Here is a 25624-nt window from a genome sequence, read left to right as displayed (position 1 = left end):
CATAGATACAGGGATATCCCTTTTGAGGATCTGGCCCATGGATTTTAACTTGTAAACACCAAATGTCAGAAATAGGCTTAGTCATGAAAGGGTTAATAATGCTTAAAGTCCCTGTCCATACCACGACAAGAGGAATCCCATTGATGTCTATGTGGCCCATTCACATCTATGCGTACCCTCTATCTCTCCATTATAATGCATGTGCTTCTACTATGGAGGTTCTCACAATTTAGAGGTGGGACTGTAGAAATATTGGGGTGCCAAGATGTGGCTCTGCAGCTTACGCATGTATTTGCAAATGTTTGCAAACTAAACCCCTGTTTTTAACGCAGAATGTTAGACAGGATAATTTGGTTGGTTGCAGGCTGGTCGGTAAGTTGAGCTGGGAATTTTCTTTGGCTTTATTTGCCATTTCCATCTATGCAACACGCTTCTGTGACAAGGTTTTTAATGAAAAAACTGATACATAGCACACAAAAAAAAACGCGTTTCGGAGGCCACACATATTCCCCCTTCATCAGGGCTTGGGAATTCTGACTGCTTAAATGGACTCAAATGACAAATAAATCTGTGATTTAAAGCAGTGGTCCCCAACCTTTTTGACACCGGGGACCGGCATTGTGGATGAAAATTGTGCCAAGGCCCGATGATGCGGGCCGACGATGCGGTTTTTAGCGGCCAATATGACAGGAAATGGCTGGTGTTAGCACTTCAATCATCACAACACCATGGTTAATCAGGATGATTGAAGCACATTATTTTTATTATTATATTGTAATATAAAATTAAATAGTTAAACTCACCATAATGCAGAATCTGCCACCAGATGCAGATTGCCAGTCACATGCCACCAGATGCAGATTGCCAGTCACATGCCACCAGATGCAGATTGCCACCAGATTCAGATTGCCAGCCACATGCCACCAGATGCAGATTGCCAGTCACATGCCACCAGATGCAGATTGCCAGTCACATGCCACCAGATGCAGATTGCCAGTCACATGCCACCAGATGCAGATTGCCAGTCACATGCCACCAGATGCAGATTGCCAGTCACATGCCACCAGATGCAGATTGCCAGTCACATGCCACCAGATGCAGATTGCCAGTCACATGCCACCAGATGCAGATTGCCACCAGATGCAGATTGCCAGCCACATGCCACCAGATGCAGATTGCCAGTCACATGCCACCAGATGCAGATTGCCAGTCACATGCCACCAGATGCAAATTGCCACCAGATGCAGATTGCCAGCCACATGCCACCAGATGCAGATTGCCAGTCACATGCCACCAGATGCAGATTGCCAGTCACATGCCACCAGATGCAGATTGCCAGTCACATGCCACCAGATGCAGATTGCCACCAGATGCAGATTGCCAGCCACATGCCACCAGATGCAGATTGCCAGCCACATGCCACCAGATGCAAATTGCCAGCCACATGCCACCAGATGCAGATTGCCAGCCACATGCCACCAGATGCAGATTGCCCCCCCCCCCCACAGCTCACCTCTCGCTCTCCCTACCCTGGATGTCACAGCCGAGCGCTGCCGCTGTTGTCCAAGCGCTGCCGCTGCTGCCTGGCTTTACTCGCGGAGGGGGGGGGGGGGCGCCGGGCTGAACATCGGTGATGCAGGCGAGCAGTGGGAGAAAATGTCATCTCTCTGCTTCACCCCTAACTGTGTGGGTGGAAGCGCAGTGATGGCGGCGATCTCTCTGCTCGCCCGCCACCGCTGCACCTTTAGATAGCGCAGGCTTCGTGGCCCACCAGCAAACAGGCTGCGGCCTGGTAGTGGGCCGCGGACCGGGGGTTGGAGACCCCTGATTTAAAGCATAGTTCCACCCTAAAAATGAACTTTCTATTAACAGCTTGCCTTTAATGTAAAAAAAAAAAATGTTTTACTCACTTCTATCTGGCTGTTACTAGGCAGATTTCGGAATCTGTCTAGTTCCTGGTCCTAGGTGGTTCAACTTCCTGTCCTAAGACCCCATTGCCTCCTGGGAAATGATGACACTCATTTCCCAGAAGTCTCTGGGCATTACTGTGCCTAAAAATCACCCAGCATGCACCTCTCCCTGAAAACCAGGAAGAAAAAGGAACTGGGCTTCACATGCCCACACATATGATGGAAATGGCCCTAACATGAGCTGGAGGATATAAGGCAAGTGTTTGCAATGATTTTTGGAACGATTGGGGAGCTATTAACCACTTGACAACCGGGCCTATTTTGTCACTTCTCTCCTTCATGTAAAAATCACAATTTTTTTGCTAGAAAATTAATCAGAACCCCCAAACATTATATATTTTTTTTTAGCAGACATCCTAGTGAATAAAATGGCAGTCATTGCAATACTTTTTGTCACACAGTATTTGCGCAGCGGTCTTACAAGCGCACTTTTTTTGGGAAAAAAACTTTTTTTTTAATTAAAAAATAAGACAACAATAGTTTTTGCCCAATTTTTTTATATATTGTGAAAGATAATGTTACGCCGAGTAAAATGATGCCCAACATGACACGCTTAAAAATTGTGCCCGCTCGTGGCATGGCGTCAAACTTTTACCCTTAAAAATCTCAATAGGCGACGTTTAAAAAATTCTACAGGTTGCATTTTTTGAGCTACAGAGTAGGTCTAGGGCTAGAATTATTGCTCTCGCTCTAACAATTGCGGCGATACCTCACTTGTGTGGTTTGAACACCGTTTTCATATGCGGGCGCTACTCGCGTATGCGTTCGCTTCTGTGCGCGAGCTCGTCGGGACGGGGCGTTTTAAAAAAAAAAAAATTTTGTTTTCTTATTTATTTTTAGAATTTTTTACACTGAAATAAAAAAAAAATATATCACTTTTATTCCTATTACAAGGAATGTAAACATCCCTTGTAATAGAAAAAAGCATGACAGGTCCTCTTAAATATGAGATCTGGGGTCAAAAAGACCTCAGATCTCATATTTAGGCTTAAATGCAAAAAAAGAAAAAAAAATTAAACTGTCATTTTTTCAAATGACAGAAAAAAAAATGTTGCTTTAAGACGCTGGGCGGGACTGACGTTTTGACGTCACTTCCGCCCAGCAGAGATATGGGGACGGGTGGGGGCGATTTTTCCCTCAGTCGCATCACCACACAGGTGCCGAACAGACCCGATCGCCTCTGCCGCTACCGACGGCTCCGGCAGAGGGCGCGGGAGAGCGGCGGGAGGGGGGGGGCCCTCTCCCGCCACCGATAACGGCGATCTCGCGGCGAATCCACCGCGGAGACCGCTGTTATCGTTTACAGGACCGTTGGCACTAAAGATGGATACCTCGGTTGTGGCAGCAGCTGCTGCCGTTACCGAGATATCCATCTTTAAAGTGCCGCCGTTAAAAGACGTAAGGCGGTCGGCAAGTGGTTAATATGTTTTAGGAACTATTTAATGTGATTAATTTTAGCTTGCAAAAAAAAATGATGCCCGGAACCCCGCTTTAAGTCTTAGAACAGTTTGAGGGGGGCAGGTTAGAGAATGTAGCAAGGCCATGGCTGTACTTCTACTATTAGGGGTTAACAAGTACTCAGTAACATTACAGTACAGAGATAGGAAATATACTGTATGTGATGAGAATATGAAGAATCCTTTCTCAGGGTCAGTTCACAGCGGATAAGTAATCACATATAACCCAAACCACTTTGTTACAGAATTGTAATCTTGCTGCAATAAATAGATAACCATATCACATTCTAATGATGCTTTTCCTGTTATTTACCTTCTTCTGATCCTCTCTCTCCTCATTTGCATTAAATAATTCCCCCCCAATTTAAAAGTCACGTCTTATATTATACAGACATTACTACTACCATACCTCTCAACATTTTGAGATGGCAAAATGTATGTAGGCATGTAGGCATACGACACACCCCCTTAACAACTTCAGCCCGGACCATTTTGCAGCTAAAGGACCAGGCCCCTTTTTGCGATTTGGCACTGCGTCGCTTTAACTGGCAATTGCGCGGTCGTGCAACGTGGTTCCCAAACAAAAAATTGGCGTCCTTTTGTTCCCCACAAATAGAGCTTTCTTTTGGTGGTATTTGATCACCTCTGCGTTGTTTTTTGTTTTTTTTTTGTGCTATAAACAAAAATAGAGCGACAATTTTGAAAAAAAAGCAACATTTTTTACTTTTTGCTATAATAAATATCCCCCAAAAATATATAAAAAAACATTTTCCTCAGTTTAGGCTGATGGTGTCAGTAGTGCAGTGGAAGGTGTCAGTAGGGCAGAGGTTGGTGTCAGTAGAGCAGTGAACAGTGTCAGTAGGGCAGAGGTTGGTGTCAGTAGAACAGTGGATGGTGTCAGTAGGGCAGAGGTTGGTGTCAGTAGAGCAGTGGACAGGACGGTGTCAGTAGGGCAGAGGTTGGTGTCAGTAGAGCAGTGGACTGGACGGTGTCAATAGGGCAGAGGTTGGTGTCAGTAGAGCAGTGGACGGTGTCAGTAAGGCAGAGGTTGGTGTCAGTAGAGCAGTGCAAGGTGTCAGTAGAGCAGTGAACAGTGTCAGTAGGGCAAAGGTTGGTGTCAGTAGAGCAGTGGATGGTGTCAGTAGGGCATTGGTTGGTGTCAGTAGAGCAGTGGACGGTGTCAGTAGGGCAGAGGTTGGTGTCAGTAGAGCAGTGAACAGTGTCAGTAGGGCAGAGGTTGGTGTCAGTAGAACAGTGGATGGTGTCAGTAGGGCAGAGGTTGGTGTCAGTAGAGCAGTGGACAGGACGGTGTCAGTAGGGCAGAGGTTGGTGTCAGTAGAGCAGTGGACAGGACGGTGTCAGTAGGGCAGAGGTTGGTGTCAGTAGAGCAGTGGACTGGACGGTGTCAATAGGGCAGAGGTTGGTGTCAGTAGAGCAGTGGACGGTGTCAGTAAGGCAGAGGTTGGTGTCAGTAGAGCAGTGCAAGGTGTCAGTAGAGCAGTGAACAGTGTCAGTAGGGCAAAGGTTGGTGTCAGTAGAGCAGTGGATGGTGTCAGTAGGGCATTGGTTGGTGTCAGTAGAGCAGTGGACGGTGTCAGTAGGGCAGAGGTTGGTGTCAGTAGGGCAGTGAACGGTGTCAGTAGGGCAGAGGTTGGTGTCAGTAGAACAGTGGACAGTGTCAGTAGGGCAGTGGGTGGTGTCAGTAGGGCAGTGGGCGGTGTCAGTAGAGCAGTGGGTTGGTGTCAGTGGGCAGAGGACGGTGTCAGTAGGGCAGAGGTTGGTGTCAGTAGAGCAGTGGACGGTGTCAGTAGGGCAGAGGTTGGTGTCAGTAGAACAGTGGGCGGTGTCAGTAGGACAGTGGGCGGTGTCAGTAGGGCAGAGGTTGGTGTCAGTAGAGCAGTGAACGGTGTCAGTAGGGCAGAGGTTGGTGTCAGTAGAGCAGTGGGCGGTGTCAGTAGAGCAGTAAACGGTGTCAGTAGGGCAGTGGGCGATGTCAGTAGGGCAGAGGTTGGTGTCAGTAGAGCAGTAAACGGTGTCAGTAGGGCAGAGGTTGGTGTCAGTAGAGCAGTGGGCGGTGTCAGTAGGGCAGTGAGAGGTGTCAGTAGAGCAGAGGTTGGTGTCAGTAGAGCAGTAAACGGTGTCAGTAGGGCAGTGGGCGGTGTCAGTAGAACAGTGGACAGTGTCAGTAGGGCAGTGGGCGGTGTCAGTAGGGCAGTGGGCGGTGTCAGTAGAGCAGTGGACAGTGTCAGTAGGGCAGAGGTTGGTGTCAGTAGAGCAGTGGACGGTGTCAGTAGGGCAGAGGTTGGTGTCAGTAGAGCAGTGGGCGGTGTCAGTAGGACAGTGGGCGGTGTCAGTAGGGCAGAGGTTGGTGTCAGTAGAGCAGTGAACGGTGTCAGTAGGGCAGAGGTTGGTGTCAGTAGAGCAGTGGGTGGTGTCAGTAGGGCAGTGAGAGGTGTCAGTAGGGCAGAGGTTGGTGTCAGTAGAGCAGTAAACGGTGTCAGTAGGGCAGTGGGCGGTGTCAGTAGGGCAGAGGTTGGTGTCAGTAGAGCAGTAAACGGTGTCAGTAGGGCAGAGGTTGGTGTCAGTAGAGCAGTAAACGGTGTCAGTAGGGCAGTGGGCGGTGTCAGTGGGCAGAGGTTGGTGTCAGTAGAGCAGTGAACGGTGTCAGTAGGGCAGAGGTTGGTGTCAGTAGTTTATTTTTTATATATTTTTTTATTATAACTTTTTTACAATTGTATTAATTTTTATATATTTCTCTAAAAAATTTTAGGTGTCCCATTGGGGGGCTTTGGTGAAATATCAGGGATCTGAATAGACCCCTGATGTCTCACTTTGAGAACAGAGAAAGGGACAGAGGACAGAGATTCCCCAGTTCCTTTCTATGCAGCCAAGCAGCAGGGGGAATCTGCCCACCACAAGGGGATTAGGGTGTGCCCAGGCAAACCCTAATCACCTCTTTGTGGGGGCACCCGATGATAAAGAGGAGGTGTGTAGAGCACCGGTGGTGGACCCCAGAAGAAGAATTGGGGCTGCTCTGTGTTTGTTATTTAAAAAATATGAAGGTTTACGACCACTTTAGGCCCCTTTCACACCTGCAGACCGTATGTCCGCTTTTTCATCCATCCGTTTACGAATGAAAAAGGGACATACATGTATCCCTATGAGACAGCGGGTGTCAGTGGATGAACATCCGCTGACACCCGATGTCATCCGGGTCCGTGATATCCTCCGATTCTGCGGACGGAGGAAAATCCTATTTTTCCATTCGTCTGCAGATCGGATCGGGTGAACACAAACAGACAGTCCGTGTTCATCCGATCCCCCCATTGGGGAGAGCAGAGATCTGACAGGGCGGTCCCTGCACAGTGTGCGGGGACCGCCCTGTCATCTGCCGGCTCAGCGGGGATCAACGGAGCGATCCCCGCTGAGCAAGCGGATACACATGTACGGATCCTCATGGGATCCGTACATGTGAAAGGGGCCTTAATGTGTGTTGTGTTAAGGCAGCCCGTGCAATATGCCAGTGCACCACAATAGACAAAAAAATGTGCCAGACCCCTTTTTCAAAATGCAGCACAACACAACGCACAGTGGGCCAGATTCTCGTCCGGCGGCGTAACGTATCCGCAACTTAGACGGGCAAGTGCTGTATTCTCAAAGCACTTGCTCCGTAAGTTGCGGCGGCGTAACGTAAATCGGCCGGCATAAATCGGCCCGCCTAATTCAAATTTGGAACAGGGGGCGTGTTTTATGTAAATGTGCTGTGACCCAACGTGATTGATGTTTTTCGCGAACAGCGCATGCGCCGTCCGTGGAAATCTCCCAGTGTGCATTGCTCCTAATACGCCGCAAGGACGTATTGGTTTTGACGTGGACATAAATTACGTCCAGCCCCATTCACGGACGTGTTACGCAAACGACGTAAAATTTTCAAATTTCGTCGTGGGAATGACGGCCATACTTAACATTGGTACGCCTCACTTACGCCACCATATAGCAGGGGTAACTATACGCCGGGAAAAGCCTAACGTAAATGGCGTAACTTTACTGCGTCGGCGGGCGTACGTTCGGGAATTTGCGTATCTAGCTGATTTACATATTTCGACGTGTAAATCAGCGGCCAGCGTAAAAATGCAGTTACGATCCGACGGCGTAAGAGACTTACGCCTGTCGGATCTAACAGATATCTATGCGTAACTGATTCTAAGGCCCCGTACACACGATAGAATCCATCCGCAGATAAATCCCAGCAAATGGGTTTCTGCGGATAGATTCTATGGTGTGTACACGCCAGCGGATCTCTTTCCGCGGAGAAATCTCCTCTGGGATGGATTCCAGCAGATCGAATATTTGTTGTGCTGCACAACAAATCCATCTGCTGGAATCCATTCCAACGGATGGATCCGCTCGTCTGTACAGACTTACCGGATCCATCCGTCCAAAGGGATTCCCCGCACGCGTCGTAATGATTTGACGCATGCGTGGAATTCCTTATATGACAGCGTCGCGCCCGTCGCCGCGTCATAATCGCGGCGACGGCGCGACACGTCATCGCCAGAGGATTTCCGCGCGGATTTCAATGGGATGGTGTGTACACTCCATCCCATCGAAATCAGCGGATATCTTTGAGAGGATTTATCCGTGGAAACGGTCCGCTGGACCGTATTCGCGGATAAATTCTCCCGTGTGTATGGGGCCTAAGAATCAGGCGCATAGATACGACAGCACAACGCAGAGATACGACGGCGTATCTGGAGATACGCCGTCGTATCTCCACTGAGAATTCTCCACTGAGAATCTGGGCCAGTATGTCCGTGGTAGTGTGTTATGATGTGTTGTGTGTTGCACTCTACTGTAGAGTGCATTAGGGTGTAATCACAGTGAATGGCACCACAATGCCCCACACATAGAGCAGGTTTAAGCGCATATTGCTGCAACGCATGAGTGTTAATGGGCCCCCATTGGTTGTGACCTCTGTCGTTTTTGAAAAGCCTCCAATAACCACTTCATCTCCAGAAGATTTTACCCCCACCATGACCAGTTCATTTTTAGCTGTTCAGCACTGCGCTACTTTAACTGCTAACTGCGCGGTCGTGCAACACTAGTCTGTACCCAAACAAAATTGATATCATATTTTTTTTCACACAAATAGAGCTTTCTTTTGGTGGTATTTGATCACCTCTGCGTTTTTTATTTTTTTGCGATATAAACGAAAAAAGAACGAAAATTTGGAAAAAAACAAAACAATATTTTTTACTCTGCTATAAAACATATCTAATAACAATTTTAGGAAAATCGAATTTCTTTATAATTTTTGGCCAAAATCTATCCTGCTACATGTTTTTGATAAATAAAATCCCAATTAGTGTACATTGATTGGTTTGCGTGAAAGTTATGGAACCTACAAACTATGGTATATTTACTGGAATTTGTATTATTTTATTTTATACTACGATACTGACACTAATAGCTAGATTCACGTAGAGCCGCGTATCTTTTTGCCGGCGTAGCGCATCCTATTTGCACTACGCCGACGTAACACAGTGAGGCAAGGCCAGTATTCACAAAGCACTTGCTCAGTAAGTTACGTCGGCGTAGCGCAAATTGGCCGGCGTAACCCCGCCTAATTCAAAGTAGGCATGTAGTGGGCGGGCTACATTTAAATTAATTGGATTTAGTGGGTAAATCCTTCCGGGGCTGAAGTGGTTAAACTGTACAGATGAGACGATCAAACAACACAGCAGAGAGATTTTTTTTCTGATCTATAAAGAGCCTTGTAACTTATCTCATCTGCACTTTACAGTTCTTGTACTGAATTCTGCTACAACTATCCAGAGGTCACAAGAAGATGGAAAAAAAATAAGGAAAAAGATCTTACAATCTGTACATTTTGAAGCTTGTTGCTGCCTTTATATCCTATAATGTTCATCTAAGGCTTATAAGAAAAAGAGCCCATCCCCCGTCAGCACTGACAGACAGGTGCTCTTTAACTTTAGGACGACCACGTCAGACAAATTTAGGACACAGGGTGACATTTTAAAGAGCCAGGAAGGGTGTCCTTTCTCCGTGTGCCATAGTAATTAGATCAAAAATGTCAGTATCAGCACAAAGTACACCTCGCCCATCTGGCCGCCGCGTTCTGTCCAGCCCTGAGCAGGAAAAGCTTAAGGTGGCTGACGTCAACAACTGTCCAGTATCCGCATCGGCATCATTTTTAGGTTTATTCTATGGAGGTGTTTCTACATTTTAAAGGATTCTCATGATGCATTTGGATAGGATTGTATGTTGAATGCTGTGTCCTGAAATATTGACCTGTCCTGTTACAAGGGACATGTAACGACATATCAAAAATGAATATGTGCTCACAGTTTTAGGGCTCATTCAAACGGGAGTCTACTGGCTTGAATCTGCGATTCTTGCCAGCGGAGAAACTTTGTGTGATCAGCAGCCACAATTTTACTGCATGCAAATCAATGGCCGGTGCTGCCACTGTTCATACCATTGCTTACACATAGCTCCCAACTGTCCCTGATTTCAAGGGACTGTCCCTGATTTGCAACAATGTCCCTCTTTCCACCTCATTTGTCCCTTATTTTGGTCTAATCTTTATATTTCTATATGTAGCGTCCCCCCTTTTTAATAGCTGGGGCGTTACGCTAAAGTTAGTGGGGATTTGGAGATCTTAGTTGCTCCCATTCACTGATTGTTAGTTTGTGCTGTTGCCAGTTCAGAACTGCCACAGTCTGTGTGTCCAGGGGTGCGCTGCCACCCCTGGGCGACAGTTGGCGCTGTGGGGGGTTCTGACAGAACCATCCTTTCCTCAGCAGCCAATAAGAGGAGTCTCCCTCTTTGGGCATGCTGGCAGGGGGTATATCTGGGGCACCAGCAATTTTTCATGAGAGTCTGCGGGGCCCGAGTTCCAGGTGCGGCATCCACCTTCAGGGTGCGCGCATCCACGGGCCCCATCCTTATGGCCTGCCTGGTTGAGGCCATGCACCTCGCAGAGTTTTCTTTCGATGAAGAAAGGGACCCCAGCGGCTTGCTGGGTTCCAGATCCTAAGCTGGAGGCTGAACGGTGGGGGATTGGCTCGGAAGAACCTGAGTGCAGAGGTTGCTTGCGAGGCCTGGACGAACCACCGGGGATCCGATCACCGTGTTACATGACAGGTACTTTCTTTTTTGCTGTCAGTAGGTAATCCTATAGAATAAGACTTACTGGGAGGATTCGCTTTCCTTACGCTCTGATTATACTGAATAAAGTTACTACGCCTGTGGCAGAGGCATTATTTCCTCCCAGTAATCTGATTATTACAAGTGACCCTTTGGCTGCCAGGTTTAAGCTGATTGCCTATCCAGGGGGCACTCACCCACCCTGGCGAGGGTGGCAACGTTTTGAATTGTCTTTGCTGAGAGCAGGCTTGCTCTCTCTTTGCTTTCTGATATCCAAGGCCTGATGCTACATGCTTTTCTTTCTCATCAACCTTTTCCTCTACTGTGTGTATCATGTTGATGTTGGCCTTGTTGGCCTTGGAATAAAGCATTGGAAACTCACGCTACCGGCTGGACACTTGTTCTTTTGCCCACACTCACAAGTATTACCCCTAGACAGAAGAATTTGGTAACTTAATACGCCGATCCCAAATTAACCAGCGGCTCCTTCGGGGGTAAGCGCTACATATATAAAATAGGGTGACCAGACATCCTCGGTTTTAGGGGACAGTCCCCGGATTGAGGACACTTTCCCAGACCAAGTTTGTCCCCAGTTTTGTCCCTGAATTGGATTTAAACAGGGGCTGGGGCAATTTCAAAGACAGTTAGTGCAGAATTAAAAAAAAAAATCTGAATTACACACCACCGCTCCTACTAGCTTAGGGGGGTGTATTTTTTCCATTATCTTTGTCCCTTTCTGATGATCATGTCCTGGTCGGAGCGGAGGGAATATTTCTTTAGTTTCGGGTGCATGCCCATTCAGCTTCGCTCGCTGTTCTTTCTTGGCTCAAGTCCCGGCCAGCCGCCTGCCTGCTTATCTCCTTGCCTTCCCTGGCGGAGTGATCTTCCTCCGCTCCCCACCCAGTATTAGCCGGGGTCCGGAGAGTAATGCCGGCAATACACGGTTCGAATTTCAAAAGAATTTCCTTTCGAAAATCGCATCTAAGAATTTTCGTTCAAAATTTCGCACCGTTAGTGGGCTGCAGCAACAGCCGATTTCCGTTCGGCAATCAAATTTGAGAAATCGGACATGTTGGACATGTTTTGAAAAGCATGCGGTTTTCTAATCAGTGATAGGAGAATCGTGTGAGAAATGTAATAGAAAAAAAAATGTGCAAGAAAAGAAAATTCCCAGAGAGAAAAGAAGTAAAAAATCAATACTGGCGCCATCGGATCACAAAAAAAAAAAAAACCTTCTGATTTCGAAAAGAAAATTTGTTCGAAATTCGACCGTGTATTTAGACTTGACAGGCTGTGAGGCGGGGCACGACGAGCAGAGAGTCATTAATTGCCGCCATTACTAGTGAAAACATTTTTTCCCCGAATTTCATTCTAAAAATCTGGCCACCTTAATATAAAATGCACTTTTTATCTTTCAAAAAGTCTTTCCAAGTGCTAAAACTTTCATCCAAATTTCAAAACCAGTATAAAGGAATAATAGTAGTAAAAAAAAGCACTCGTGGGTTAACTAATCTTTTTCTTTTACGTATAATTCTCCTTTAAGGGTGGCGTGGCATGGGGGTGTGTCCTATGCCTGCATACTTTTACTAATAGGTGTCCCTCGTTCCCGTCTCAAAAAGTTAGTAGGTATGGCTTACATGTGAACAGGGCTTCTGCCCGGTGTTCTGCCAATTTATCGAGATCTCCAATCACGTCAATTACAGTTATATTATAACGCATCAGTAATTGGAGATTTGCATGAGTTGTCTTTGTCACCCAACACCGGAAAGCGTGTACACTCTGCTACATGGAGAGTTTGCTGTTTTGACAGAACAGCGGCAAAGGTATGTCGGCGCTCGTCCCGCCCCTTCCCTGTCCCCTCCAATGCTGCAGATGGGCATGAATCAGGCTGCAATGGTGAGTCTGCATTCATGTCAAGGGAAGTGTTGCATTCATGTCAAGGGAAGTGTTGCATTCATGTCAAGGGGGGTGCTGCATTCATGTCAAGGGGGGTGCTGCATTCATGTCAAGGGGGGTGCTGCATTCATGTCAAGGGGGGTGCTGCATTCATTTTAAGGGGGGTGCTGCATTCATGTCAAGGGAAGTGCTGCATTCATGTCAAGGGAAGTGCTGCATTCATGTCAAGGGGAGTGCTGCATTCATGTCAAGGAGGGTGCTGCATTCATGTCAAGGGGGTGCTGCATTCATGTCAAGGAGGGTGCTGCATTCATGTCAAGGGGGGTGCTGCATTCATGTCAAGGGGGGTGCTGCATTCATGTCAAGGGGGGTGCTGCATTCATGTCAAGGGGGGTGCTGCATTCATGTCAAGGGGGGTGCTGCATTCATGTCAAGGGGGGTGCTGCATTCATGTCAAGGGGGGTGCTGCATTCATGTCAAGGGGGGTGCTGCATTCATGTCAAGGGGGGTGCTGCATTCATGTCAAGGGGGGTGCTGCATTCATGTCAAGGGGAGTGCTGCATTCATGTCAGGGGGGGGGGGCCGTGTATATATGTCAAGGGGGGTGCTGCATTCAAGGCAACAGGGGTGCTGCATTCAGGGCAACGGGGGTGCTGCATTCATGTCAAGGGGGGTGCTGCCTTCAGGGGGTGCCTTTTTTTGGTACTTGTTAGTCTGTATTGATGGGCAGTGACCCTTATTTTGCTTCATATTTCTTTATTTAAAATGTAAGATTTTTTAAAGTGAAGGTTCGTGTTATACGCCAATAAATACGGTATATCCAAATCACGCCTGAGCTCATCTCTTCACCACACACAGCCACAAAGGCATGAGAATTCTTGTTGGGCAGTGTATTAGTTGCTCAAACGAACGCACTTAGACCAAATTTTTATGGTTCACAGAATCTCAGGCAAAATGGTCGGCCCTCACGCATGTTCACTTCATCAAATCTGGCCCACTTTGAAAAAGTTTGGACACCCTTGGTTTACAGTAACCGGAAGTGACGTGATTGGAGATCTTGATGAATTGGCTATTTTGACAGAATACCGGCATTGGATGCAGTTTACACCTAGGAACATTGGTTCACATACTTTACATATTTGTAATATTTTCTTGCATGAATAAAAGGTAGGTAGATTAGAAAGGGTGATTAGTAATCCCTATTTAAAGTGGTTGTAAACTAAAAAAAAAAACAAAAAACATGCAAGAAAAAGGCATAATGAGCTAGTATGCGTCACATACTAGCTCATTTTGAAATACTTACTTAAAGCCTCGTACACATGATCGGATTTTCCACAGACAAATCGTCAGACTTTTGTCCGAAGGGCGTGTGCCTGGATTTTGTCTTGCATACAAACGGCACACAATTGTCGACCAACAAACATGAACATGACGTACTAGACGTACTATGTGTTTTTTCAGCTTTTGAGCTCCTCGTGATTGGCCAGAGCCACAATGACATTACTCCGGCGCATTCGTGCGGGAGCCGCCAGTCATTGCACAGGTACTTAAGAAATGACACGAGCAAACCGTTTCTTCAGTGCGCATGCGGCGATGATGCCGGCAAATGCGTATACAGTGAATATCTCCTAAATTGTACAGGTTTAGGAGATATTCACAAAACCTACAGGTAAGCCTTATTATAGACTTACTTGTAGGTAAAAGTGGTGTAACAGAGTTTACAACCCCTTTAACCACTTACAGGGCATTTTCACCCCCTTCCTGCCCAGACCAATTTTTAGTTTTCAGCGCTGTTGCACTTTGAATGACAATTGCGCTGTCATGCAACACTGCACTCAAATGCTTTCACACTGAAAGCGCCCAGGCGTCATCGGTAAAACACTGCTGTTTTTAGCGGCGATTTACCATCGTTTTTTGCTGCGCTTTTCAGGCTGCTAGCAGGGTGCTTTTTAGCCCCCGCTAGTGGCCAAAAAAGGTTTAAAAGCGCCCGCAAAGCGCAGCTACATCGGCGCTTTGCCGGTGGTTCGGCGGCATTGCCCATTGATTTCAATGGGCAGGGGCGCTTTAGGAGCGGTGAGTTCACTGCTTCTAATGCGCTCCAAAGAAGCTGCTGGCAGGACTTTTTCTGACGCCCTGCCTTCAGGCTTTCACACTGGAGCGGTGCTTCAGGATGCTTTGCAAGCGCTATTTTTAGCACTATAGCGCCTACAAAGCACATCAGTGTGAAAGGGGTCTGAGTGTTTTGGGGTTTTACAAGGCCGGTGATCTGCCGATATGGTTCCGGCTATCGAGATGGTTCCTCTAAGGATTGCGCAGGCGCAATCCTTGACGACGGAAATCTCCGAACCTCGGCCGGCATCCAGGGCGACGTGGAATTTGAGGAAAGTGGCTACGCTCGCTCGGCCACCTGGCTCTTTTTAACATCCTCCAATCCACGGGGATGTTAAAGAATGAGCCTGGATGCCGGCCGAGGTTCGGAGATTTCCGTCGGCAAGGATTGCGCCTGCGCAATCCTTAGAGGAACCATCTCGATAGGGGAACCTTAACGACAAGTCACCGGAAATGTCCCCTCTTGCCTCCCCATGACCCCGCACATGTATTGAAGTGTATTCAGCTGTCTACCAAGCAAGTGGCAGAATCCTTCCGGAGATATGTGGTGGCGCCCTTCAAGAGGATGGCTTCAGATTACTTTCATTCCTTCGTCATTCAACAGCCAAGGATTACAGATTCTGGTTTTTGGATGGAGTTCAACAAAGTTTGTCCCAGACTATCAGCCGTAATAATATATTAGATATGGCGGACATCTGTCTGGGTTGTCTAGCAGGGCGGTGCCCATAGGAATGGCATAAGATAGCCCGCAATAAGCATCACATTTCATCATTTAGCAATTTCCAGCATCAGAACGATGGAAAGTGGTTTTTGAGTGACTGCTAATTGCACACAATACATTACCCTGTAGAAATCATCCTGTATCTATTGCATTAATGCCCTTGTTTGTACACATTGAGGACAGGCTGTCATGTCATGATACATTGTCTTGTAGCATAATAAAGAATAAAAATAAAAAATAAAGATCTTGTATCATGTCAGCTTATTATTTTTATATACCACCAAACTTCAGTCAAAATTTTCTACTTCACTCTGGAGAGAGCAGGGAAGGATTGGAGCATCTGCCAGGTTTTTATTGCTGAATCCCTATTGGGGGGATTTTCCCTCACTTCCTGTCAGGACAGGAAGTGCTGAGAAATCTATCCTGTGGGCGTAGTCATCTATGTCACCTTAAAAAAGGTGGATGCATGTCCCAAAAAAAAAAAGGCTGTACATTTGATGGCATGCTGCATTAACCACTTCCATGCCAGGCACTTAAAGCGGGGGTTCACCCTTAGAGGGCACTTTTTCCCCTTAGATGGATGCTCGTTTTGTCTAGGGGAATCGGCTATTTGTTTTAAAATATGTGCAGTACTTACCCGTTTACGAGATGCATCCTCTCCGTCGCTTCCGGGTATGGGCTTCGGGACTGGGCGTTCCTTCTTGATTGACAGTCTTCCGAGAGGCTTCCGACGGTCGCATCCATCGCGTCACGATTTTCCGAAAGAAGCCGAACGTCGGTGCGCAGGCGCAGTATACAGCCGCACCGACGTTCGGCTTCTTTCGGCTACGAGTGACGCGATGGATGCGACCGTCGGAAGCCTGTCAATCAAGAAGGAACGCCCGCTCCCGAAGACCCATACCCGGAAGCGACGGAAGAAGATGCAGCTCGAAAACGGGTAAGTACGGATCATATTTTAATACAAATAGCCGATTCCCCTAGACACAACGAGCAGGAATCTAAGGGAAGAAAAATTTTTTTTTAGAAATGGGTGAACTCCCGCTTTAAGCACCTTCCTGCCCAGGCCAATTTTCAGCTTTTAGCGCTGTCGCAATTTGAATGACAATTGCGCGGTCATGCTACACTGCACCCAAATGAAATCTTTATAATTTGTTAAAAAATTTGTTCCCACAAATAGAGCTTTCTTTTGGTGGTATTTGATCACCTCTGCGATTCTTATTTTTTGCGCAACAACTAAAAAAAGACCGAAATTTTGGAAAAAAATTTAGTTTTTATTTTATTCTGTTAATTTTTGTTGTAAATAAGTTTTCTTCTTCGATTATGGGCACTGATATGGCGGCACTGAAGGGCACCGATGAGGTGGCACTGATGGGCACCGATAGGCAGCACTGATGGGCACTGATACGCAGTGCTGGTATGCTGCACTGATGGGCATTCATAGGCGGCACTGATGGGCACTCATAGGCGGCACTGATGGGCACTTATAGGCGGCACTGGGCACTCTTTGGCAGCACTGATGGGCACTGATGGGTGGCACTGATGGGCACTGATAGATGGGCACTGGGCATAGATGGGCACTAAGAGGTGGCACTGATGGACACTGGGTGGCACTGATGGACACTGAGGGGTGGCACTAATGGCATTGCTGGGCATCATTTCAGCCAGTGCCCATGTTGCCAGTCAGTGCCCATATGTGGGCACGTATTGGCATAGATTGTGTTAATAATTTTTTTTTATTGGTGTTTTTTTTTGCTCTATTGAGCACCGGGGGAGGTACTCCCTGATGGTCCAGTGTTAGCATCCAAAGGGGGGGCTGCGCTGATAAACAATCAGCGCGAACCCCCCCGGTCAGGAGAGCCGCCGATCGGCTCTCCTCTACTCTCGTCTGTCAGACGCGAGTGAGGAAGAGCCAATCAGCGGCTCTTTCTGTTTACATTGTGATCAGCCGTGGTTGGACACGGCTGATCACGTGGTAAAGAGCCTCCGCCAGAGGCTCTTTACCCAGATCGGAGATGCAGGGTATCAGAGTGACACCCCGCATCACTGATCGCCGCGCTACGCGCCCCCACGGGCGCGCGCCAGGCATGAAATCCTGCAGGACGTCAATAGACGTCCAGTCAGGATTTCACAACCACTTCCCGGACGTCAATTGACTATTGACCGGGCGGGAAGTGGTTAAAAGAGAAGTGTGGGAATAGGTAAAAAAAATAAAAATGTATACTCACCAAGATGGATCCAGCATCAGTCCAGTACTACAAATTGCTCTTGCTGACATCATCACCCCACCCTTCAGTGATGTTAAACCTGCCCCCAAACAGCTGCCCGCAGTGCAAACAGATTTGTGTATGACTATCTTGGTTACTTGAGGAACCACAGCCTGGTCTAAATGTGTACGGGTTTAAGGTGGACTGAAACCCGGACACATGATTCAAAACCCGAACCGTCCGGGTGAATCCTGGACAGGTGGCAACCCTATATAGAATCTTGTTGTCCATATTATAGGGAAATGAAAGTCACCATACACAGGCCAATAAAAGTGACAGAGCAACATGGGCTCCTCCTGCAAACGTCTGGCCATGTAGGAGAGGAACTCGAGTCGTGTAGTTCATCCCCTCCCATTGATCACAAGTATCGTGTTCACGCTTTTTACATTGCAAATTCTCAAGAAACGATTTTTCACTCTGTTTCTTGAGAATTTGCATACTTTAAAGAGACTAAAAAAAGAAAAACGCTTGTACAAAGTGAGGTGCGATTCGAAACCCTGACAGTTTTTTTTTACATCTGTGTCCCATTGATGAAATTAGTCTTCACTTCCTGTTCTGTAGAAACAACAGGAAGTCTCACCAATGTGAGTGAAACAGAGAAGAAGAAGGTGGCAGAAAAAAAGACCACGAGGTCCACCGAGTTTGCCAAATGTTTTATTTATTTATTGCATTTTTTGTTTTTTATATCTTTTTTGTCTGAGTGTAGATATATGTCTGCCCCAAGCATGTTTGAATCCACTTACTGTTGACTGACTCACTACCTCTGCTGGAAGTCTGTTCCACGCATCAGCTACTCTTTCAGTAAAAAAATACTTTCTAAGATTAATTTTGTACTTTCCTTCTGCTAGTTTGAGGCCATGCCCCGTGTTCTTGATCTTGGCTTCATATTGAAAATGCCGCCCTCCTGAATTTTATTCACCCCCCTTGATGTATTTCAAGGTTTCAGTCATGTCACCCCCTTTCCCTTCTTTCCTCCAGACTGTACATATTAACCACTTAAGGACCAAGCCTGTCTTTCAGACTCTGTGGGCCAGATCCACATAGATCAGCACGGGCGCAGCGTATCTAAGATACGCTACGCCGCCGTAACTTACTTGGCTTTGTTTCAAATCCACAACGAATTTGCGCCGTAAGTTACGGCGGCGTAGTGTATCTTTGGCGGCGGAATTCAAATCGGCGATTAGGGGGCGTGATTCATTTAAATGAAGCGTGTCCCCGCGCCGAATGAACTGCGCCTGCGCGTTTCGAAATTTCCCGCCGTGCATTGTGCGAAATGACGTCGCAACGACGTAATTTTTTTAACTTAGACGTGAATTACGTCCATCCCTATTCACGGACGACTTACGCAGAAAAAAAAAATTCAAATTTCGACGCAGGAACGACGGCCATACTTAACATGGCAAGTCTATCTATCGCTTCCTGACGACGAGTCTATCTCGAAACGTACGTCGAGGCGCATTGGTCACGCTATCTCCTACGGACGGACGCACTTCCGGTTCCGGCTTTGCTGGTCCTCGCTCACACACAGGTGGAACGCACGCCGCTGCATCCTTCCTACAGCGTGGATCTCTCTTCCCCTAATCATCCAACGCAGACCAGCCTCAGTGCCGGGCTAAGGCACCTTACAAGTAAGGGGCCATTTGGCGTTGCCTGTCTTTTAGCTTTTGTTTTCAATAACATTATTATACTATGGCGATTTCTCCTTTTGGCTTATTTCATGTGAGGCTGGATGCTGGATCTGCTGATATCAACATAAGAGGATTTTGATGTTACACAAACCTATGCTTATTGCGATCTCCTTTTAATTAAGGAGATCAACTTGTTGCGGTAAGGTGCCATCCATGAGCACTTGTTTGCGGTGTTTTGTTTTTCATTCCTTGGTGGAGGAGGAAGTCTACACAGACCTATGGACTTACCCTGCAAAATTCTTTTCACTATTATTTGGACTGTCTGTGCACAATAATTTGTTTTGATCTCCTTCAGTAGGAGTCTTATTCATTTATTTATTTGGGCACTTTATTTTTTATATATTTATTATTGTATATATATTCACTTCTATCCCACCATTATATGATTTATTATTATTATAATTTATTTATTTATTACTATTTTAATTAGAGATTTGAGGTTGATCCATTGAATTTTATAACACATTTATTGGTTCATTTAATTAGCGCATCTTCTTTTCCTTCACATACTCTTGAATACTGGGGTTGCCCCCCAAGATTTTTTAGATTGCAGCTTTTTATACACATTTGAGATTTATATATCTTATATTTGAATTTATTAATTTAGTTTTTTTTGGCGCGAATATTCACTCTTCACAAGTCTATCTATACGCCGCAAAATACCAGCTTTAACTATACGCCGGAAAAAGCCGACTAGAGACGACGTAAGAGAATGCGACGGCCGCGCGTACGTTCGTGGATCGTCGGAAATAGCTAATTAGCATACCCGAGGCGGAAAACGACACGAACTTCACCCAGCGGACGCTGAAGTATTGCATCTACGATCCGAAGGCGTACGGAGCCGTACACCTGTCGGATCAAACCCAGATGTCGTTGTATCTTGATTTGAGGATTCAAACTAAAGATACGACGCGGGAAATTTGAAAGTACGCCGGCGTATCAGTAGATACACCGGCGTACTCTCTCTCTGGATCTGGCCCTGTGTTTACAACTTTAAAACTAGAAATTACTTAGAACCCCCAAACATTATATATATTTTTTTCTAACACCCTAGAGAATAAAATGGCGGTCATTGCAATATTTTTTGTCACACCGTATTTGCGCAGCGGTCTTACAAGTGCACTTTTTTCGAAAAAACAAAACAGTTTTTTTAATTAAAAAATAAGACAACAGTAAAGTAAGCCCAATTTTTTTTTATATTGTGAAAGATAATGTTACGCCGAGTAAAATGATACCCAACATGTCACGCTTCAAAATTGTGCCTGCTCGTGGAATGGCGTCAAACTCGATGTCTGCCGGGAGTCCCGCGATCATCTCACAGAGAGAAAGAACTGGGAAATGCTGATGTAAACAAGCATTTCCTCGTTCTGCCTAATGTCAAAACACTGATCACTTTTGCGCAAACCAATAAATAAACGCTCATTGCGATTTTTTTACCAAAAATATGTAGAAGAATACGTATCAGCCTAAACTGTTTTTTTATATATTTTTTGGGGATATTTATTATAGCAAAAAGTAAAAAATATAGGGCTAGAATCAAGTAGCCCGCCGTAAGTTTGTGTGGGCGTAGCGTATGTTTTTTACGCTACGCCGCCGCAACTTACACGGGCAAGTGCAGTATTCACAAAGCACTTGCTCTGTAAGTTGCGGTGGCGTAGCGTAAATGGGGCCGGCGTAAGCGCACCTAATTCAAATGAGTATGAGGGGGGCGTGTTTTATGTAAATGGGGGGTGACCCGACGTGATTGACGTTTTTCCCGAACGGCGCATGCGCCGTCCGTGGAATTTCCCAGTGTGCATTGCTCCAAAGTACGCCACAAGGACGTCATTGGTTTCGACGTGAACGTAAATTACATCCAGCCCTATTCGCGAACGACTTACGCAAACGATGTAAAAAATTCAAAAATCGCCGATTTGAATTCCGCCGCCAGAAATACACTACGCCGCCGTAACTTTAGGCGCGCAATCTTTTAGGATTCGAACCAAAGCCGGAAAAGTTACGGCGGCGTAGCTTATCTCTGATACGCTGTGCCGATCCATTTCTATGTGGATCTGGCCCACAGTATTCAAGAGAGGTATATCTCTACAGATCTATATATGGAATCTATATATAGAAACTCCTGCTAGTGATCCCTCACCAGCAGGAGGAAATCCTCTATTAAGCATGCGTGCCCATTAAAGACGTCCCTTCCATGGGACCGTAGATAGAATCCTTTAACCACTTAAGACCCGGACCATTATGCAGCTAAAGGACCAGGCCCCTTTTTGCGATTCGGCACTGCGTCGCTTTAACTGACAATAGCGCGGGGTCGTGCGATGTGGCTCCCTCCCAAACAAAATTGACGTCCATTTTTTTCCACAAATAGTGCTTTCTTTTGGTGGTATTTGATCACCTCTGCAGTTTTTATTTTTTCCGCTATAAACCAAAATAGAGCGACAATTTTGAAATAAATTCAATATTTTTTACTATAATAAATATCCCCAAAAATATCTAAAAAAACTTTTTTTTTCCTCAGTTTAGGCAGATACGTATTTTTCTACATATTTATGGTAAAAAAAAAACGCAATACGCGTTTATTGATTGGTTTGCGCAAAAGTTATAGCGTCTACAAAATAGGGGATCGTTTTATGGCATTTTTATTAATATTTTTTGTTTTTTACTACTAATGGCGGCGATCTGCGATTTTTATCGTGACTGCGACATTATGGCGGACACATCGCACACTTTTGACACATTTTTGGGACCATTGTCATTTTTACAGCAATCAGTGCTATAAAAATGAACAAGTTACTGTGAAATTGACAATGGCAGTGAAGAGGTTAACCACTAGGTGGCGCTGTAGGGGTTAAGTGTGCCCTAGTGTGTGATTCTTACTGTAGGGGGGCGTGGCTGGACGTGTGATGTCACTGATCTTCGTTCCCTATGACAGGGAACAGACAATCAGTGACAAGCCACAGGGAAGAAAGGGGAAAGGTTTGTTTACACTTACTTCTCCCCGTTCTTCAGCTCTGTGACCCGATCGCTGGACACCGGCGGCAAACGGGTCCGCGGGTCCCGCAGGCGCGGTCACGGAGCAACTACAAAAACTGTAGCTGCTAACTTTTAATATAAGGACCCTTACCTCTCCAGGGATCCCACAATGTCGGCACCTCAAGCCGATTCGTCTATTGGCTTCAGGTGCAGGCGTCGGTATTACAAGTAAGAAAAACTGGCAGTGAAGCCTTCATACTTCACAGCCGGTTTCCTACTGAGCATGCGTGAGTTGCGCTGTGCTTTCTGAATGGTTCCATCGTATTCTGGGACAAACACAGGTTCCAGATGGCAGCAGGGGGAAGGAGGAGGGGCCGGACATGACGCAGATCGCCATGTGGCGATCTTATCAGGAAGTGGGAGTGGGTACCTGTTAAAACCAGGTCCCCGCTCCCCCCCCCCAAAAAAGTGCCAAATGTGGCAGTTGAGGGTGCGAACAAGCGAAGTGTCCCCTTTTGGGTGGAGCTCCGCTTTAAGTAATATACCATTCTATACCAATATATGTATATATGACTTAGCCATTACAGTTTGAGTTAAGGAGGAAGTAAACCTTGATGGGTTTTACTTCCTCTTTTGCTCCCTGCAAAGCCTGCCAATTAAATACATAATGGGCTAGTATGCATCCCATACTAGGCCATTATGTGACACTTATGTGCAAACGAATCCAGCGATGTCCCCTGTGCAGGCTGCATCCATCTTCTCGCCCATCTTTCTTCCGGGGCCGCGGACTCCGGCTCTGTGATTTGCCGGAGTTGCGTGACGTCACTCCTGCGCATGCGCACGAGAGCCGCCAGAAATGGCACAGTCCAATTGAAGCAACTGACAGGCGGACCCGATCGGACAGCCCATGTGAAAGGGGCCTAAGGATGGGATTTACTAAAACCATTACACCCTTGATTTGGGTGCAGCTGTGCACAGTAACCAATCAGCTTCCACCCTTAGCTTGCTAAATTGGAGCCTATTTCCCGCAATGTCGGTGCAGCGCTGACTTTGCTGCACTGCACCAATTCCCAAAAGTAGTTCCTGCACTACTTTTGGTGACTTTGGGGGCCATTATATTAGACATGCATGAACCCGCATAGATGTCTCTCAAATTGCCCCCGAAGTCGGACTGAAATGCTGGTTTGAAATCGCGCAATTTCAGCTGAACTCGCACAATTTCAAACCTGCATTCAGTGTGAACCTGGGCTTAAAGGGGTAGCAAACCCTCATGTTTTTTCACCTTAATGCATCCTATGCATTAAGGTAAAATAACTTCTATCACTGACCGTCCCCCCAGACCCCCCCCCCCCCCCATTTTACTCACCTATAATTCCCACGCCGGAGATGCGCTCTTCCCTTCTGCCCGTTGTATCAACTCTTGATTGGATAGAATGATAGCAGCGCAGCCATTGGCTCCCGCTGCTGTCAATCAAATCCAATGACGCAGGCACCAGGAGGCGGGGCCGAGTCCGGCATTCTCCGTCTATGGACGCAAATTCTGGATTCGGGAGCACGTCCGCAAAGTAAAAAATATTGCATTTTTGTTTATAGCGCAAAAAATAAAAACCACAGAGGTGATCAAATACCACCAAAAGAAAGCTCTGTCAATCGAATCCAATGATGCAGGCACCAGGAGGCGGGGCCGAGTCCGGCATTCTGCGTCTATGGACGCAAATTCTGGATTCGGGAGCACGTCTGCAAAGTAAAAAATATTGCATTTTTGTTTTTGTTTATAGCGCAAAAAATAAAAACCGCAGAGGTGATCAAATACCACCAAAAGAAAGCTCTATTTGTGTGAAAAAAAGGACATCAATTTTGTTTGGGCGCCACGTTGCACGACTGCGTAATTGTCAGTTAAAGCGACGCAGTGCCGAATCGCAAAAAGTTGCCCGGTCTTTGACCAGCGAAACGGTCCGGAGCTGAAGTGTAAGGATGAGCTTCGGCGTGTTCGCATAGAACATGTGCAGAGCCCGCCAGGAAGTCGGCACCCGCGCTGCGCTAATCACAGCCAGGCAGACATTTCCCGATTAGCGCAGCCGAGCATCGGACAATGTCTCCCTGGCTGTGATTAGCGCAGCGCGGGTGCCGACTTCCTGGCGGGCTCTGCACGTGTTCTATGCGAACACGCCGGAGCTCATCCTTACTGAAGTGGTTAATCGAGCAAGCTGAGGTCAGAAGCCGATTGGCTACCATGCACAGCTGCACCAGATTCTGCGTGCACCCGTTTTAGTAAATCTTCCCCTGTGTGGTGGTGCAAATCGATTGCTTCCCTCACCTTATATTCCTTTGCAAGTGACTACTAAAAATGTTCCATTTTCCCACACTTTCCATCCTGTGACAATGGTAACCGGGACAAAGAGAGTACCACACAGAAAGCAATATAAACCTTCACATCATTCAAAACAAAAAAAAAAGGTTTTGACTTTAAATTTGTCGTTTAACGAAAAAAAAAATCCATAAACTATGTCAGGCAATTCTGCAAATACATAAAGTGTAAAGATTTCTCACCTCTCGGTCTCCTCGAGTCTTTCTTGAAACATCTGCTCCTCGCACCCCTCCTCTCTCTGTGGTTCCTCATTGTCAGACATCTTGTCTTGTCAGTGTGGCACAATGTAACAGACTGTGTGTGAGGGAGCGGCAGACTGTGTGAATTCTAATATGTGTCGTACTGAGGTCCAGATATCTGCTCTGTATGGGTGTTTGCAAATTTCCCTCGATTTCTCCTTTTATTCTATTGCAGCCCACAGAGATGTGTGAGAGGATGACAGTACGGGTGTGTCTGCTGTCTCGGAGGCTTTGCTAGGCTCAGCTCTAACCGTATTGTATTATTCTGCAATTTCTCTCTCTCCTGCTTGTCTCTCTCGCTATATACGAGTCGTGTCACGGTGTACAACTCCTCTTTTCTTCTTTCCTGTATTGTGTCACAATCGTGAGCCTCCTTGCCCACCCCCCACCTCTTCACGGAGATGCAGGATGTGGTTTTGTGGACATATCAAACTTCTGTATTTTATACTGCGCAGCTCGAGAGATGCAAATCTCAGAAAACAAGCTGTGGAACGGGCATGATAAACGTGTTCAGATTTGGTTGCTCACTTCAAGGATATGTAAAGCTAGTCGCTAAACTGTAACTATTACAAGAACGTCTCCCTATGGTGCCACTCCTTCAGAGCTAAACTGCGTTTACCAATCAACACCAAGCTGGAGATGCTCGGAGGAGCATATGGTGGGACCGCCGCCTAATCACTGAAAGGCCATTTTTACTCCAATTAGCAAGTGTATTCCGTCATAGATGTGCACAGCCTATTGCATTAGGGTGTGTACCACAAAGCTCAAACAC

The 25624-nt window shown here is 46.5% G+C and overlaps 1 protein-coding gene across 1 annotated transcript in view; it reads right to left on the bottom strand.

The window, feature by feature from the left end:
• The window catches only part of LSP1 (lymphocyte specific protein 1), a 152607-nt gene extending 127340 nt beyond the window's left edge, over positions 1-25267 (bottom strand). Inside the window, exon 1 of the mRNA XM_040328454.1 lies at positions 24796-25267. Coding sequence (XP_040184388.1) covers positions 24796-24875 — 80 coding nt within the window. The 5' untranslated portion in view covers positions 24876-25267. The remainder of the gene's footprint in view (positions 1-24795) is intronic.
• Between the last annotated feature and the right edge of the window lie 357 nt (positions 25268-25624).

Source organism: Rana temporaria, chromosome 11 (genome assembly GCF_905171775.1).
Source record: "Rana temporaria chromosome 11, aRanTem1.1, whole genome shotgun sequence".
NCBI lineage: Eukaryota > Metazoa > Chordata > Amphibia > Anura > Ranidae > Rana > Rana temporaria.
The sequence above is the reverse complement of the archived record's forward strand: the minus strand, read 5'-3'. Positions and strand labels throughout refer to the sequence as shown.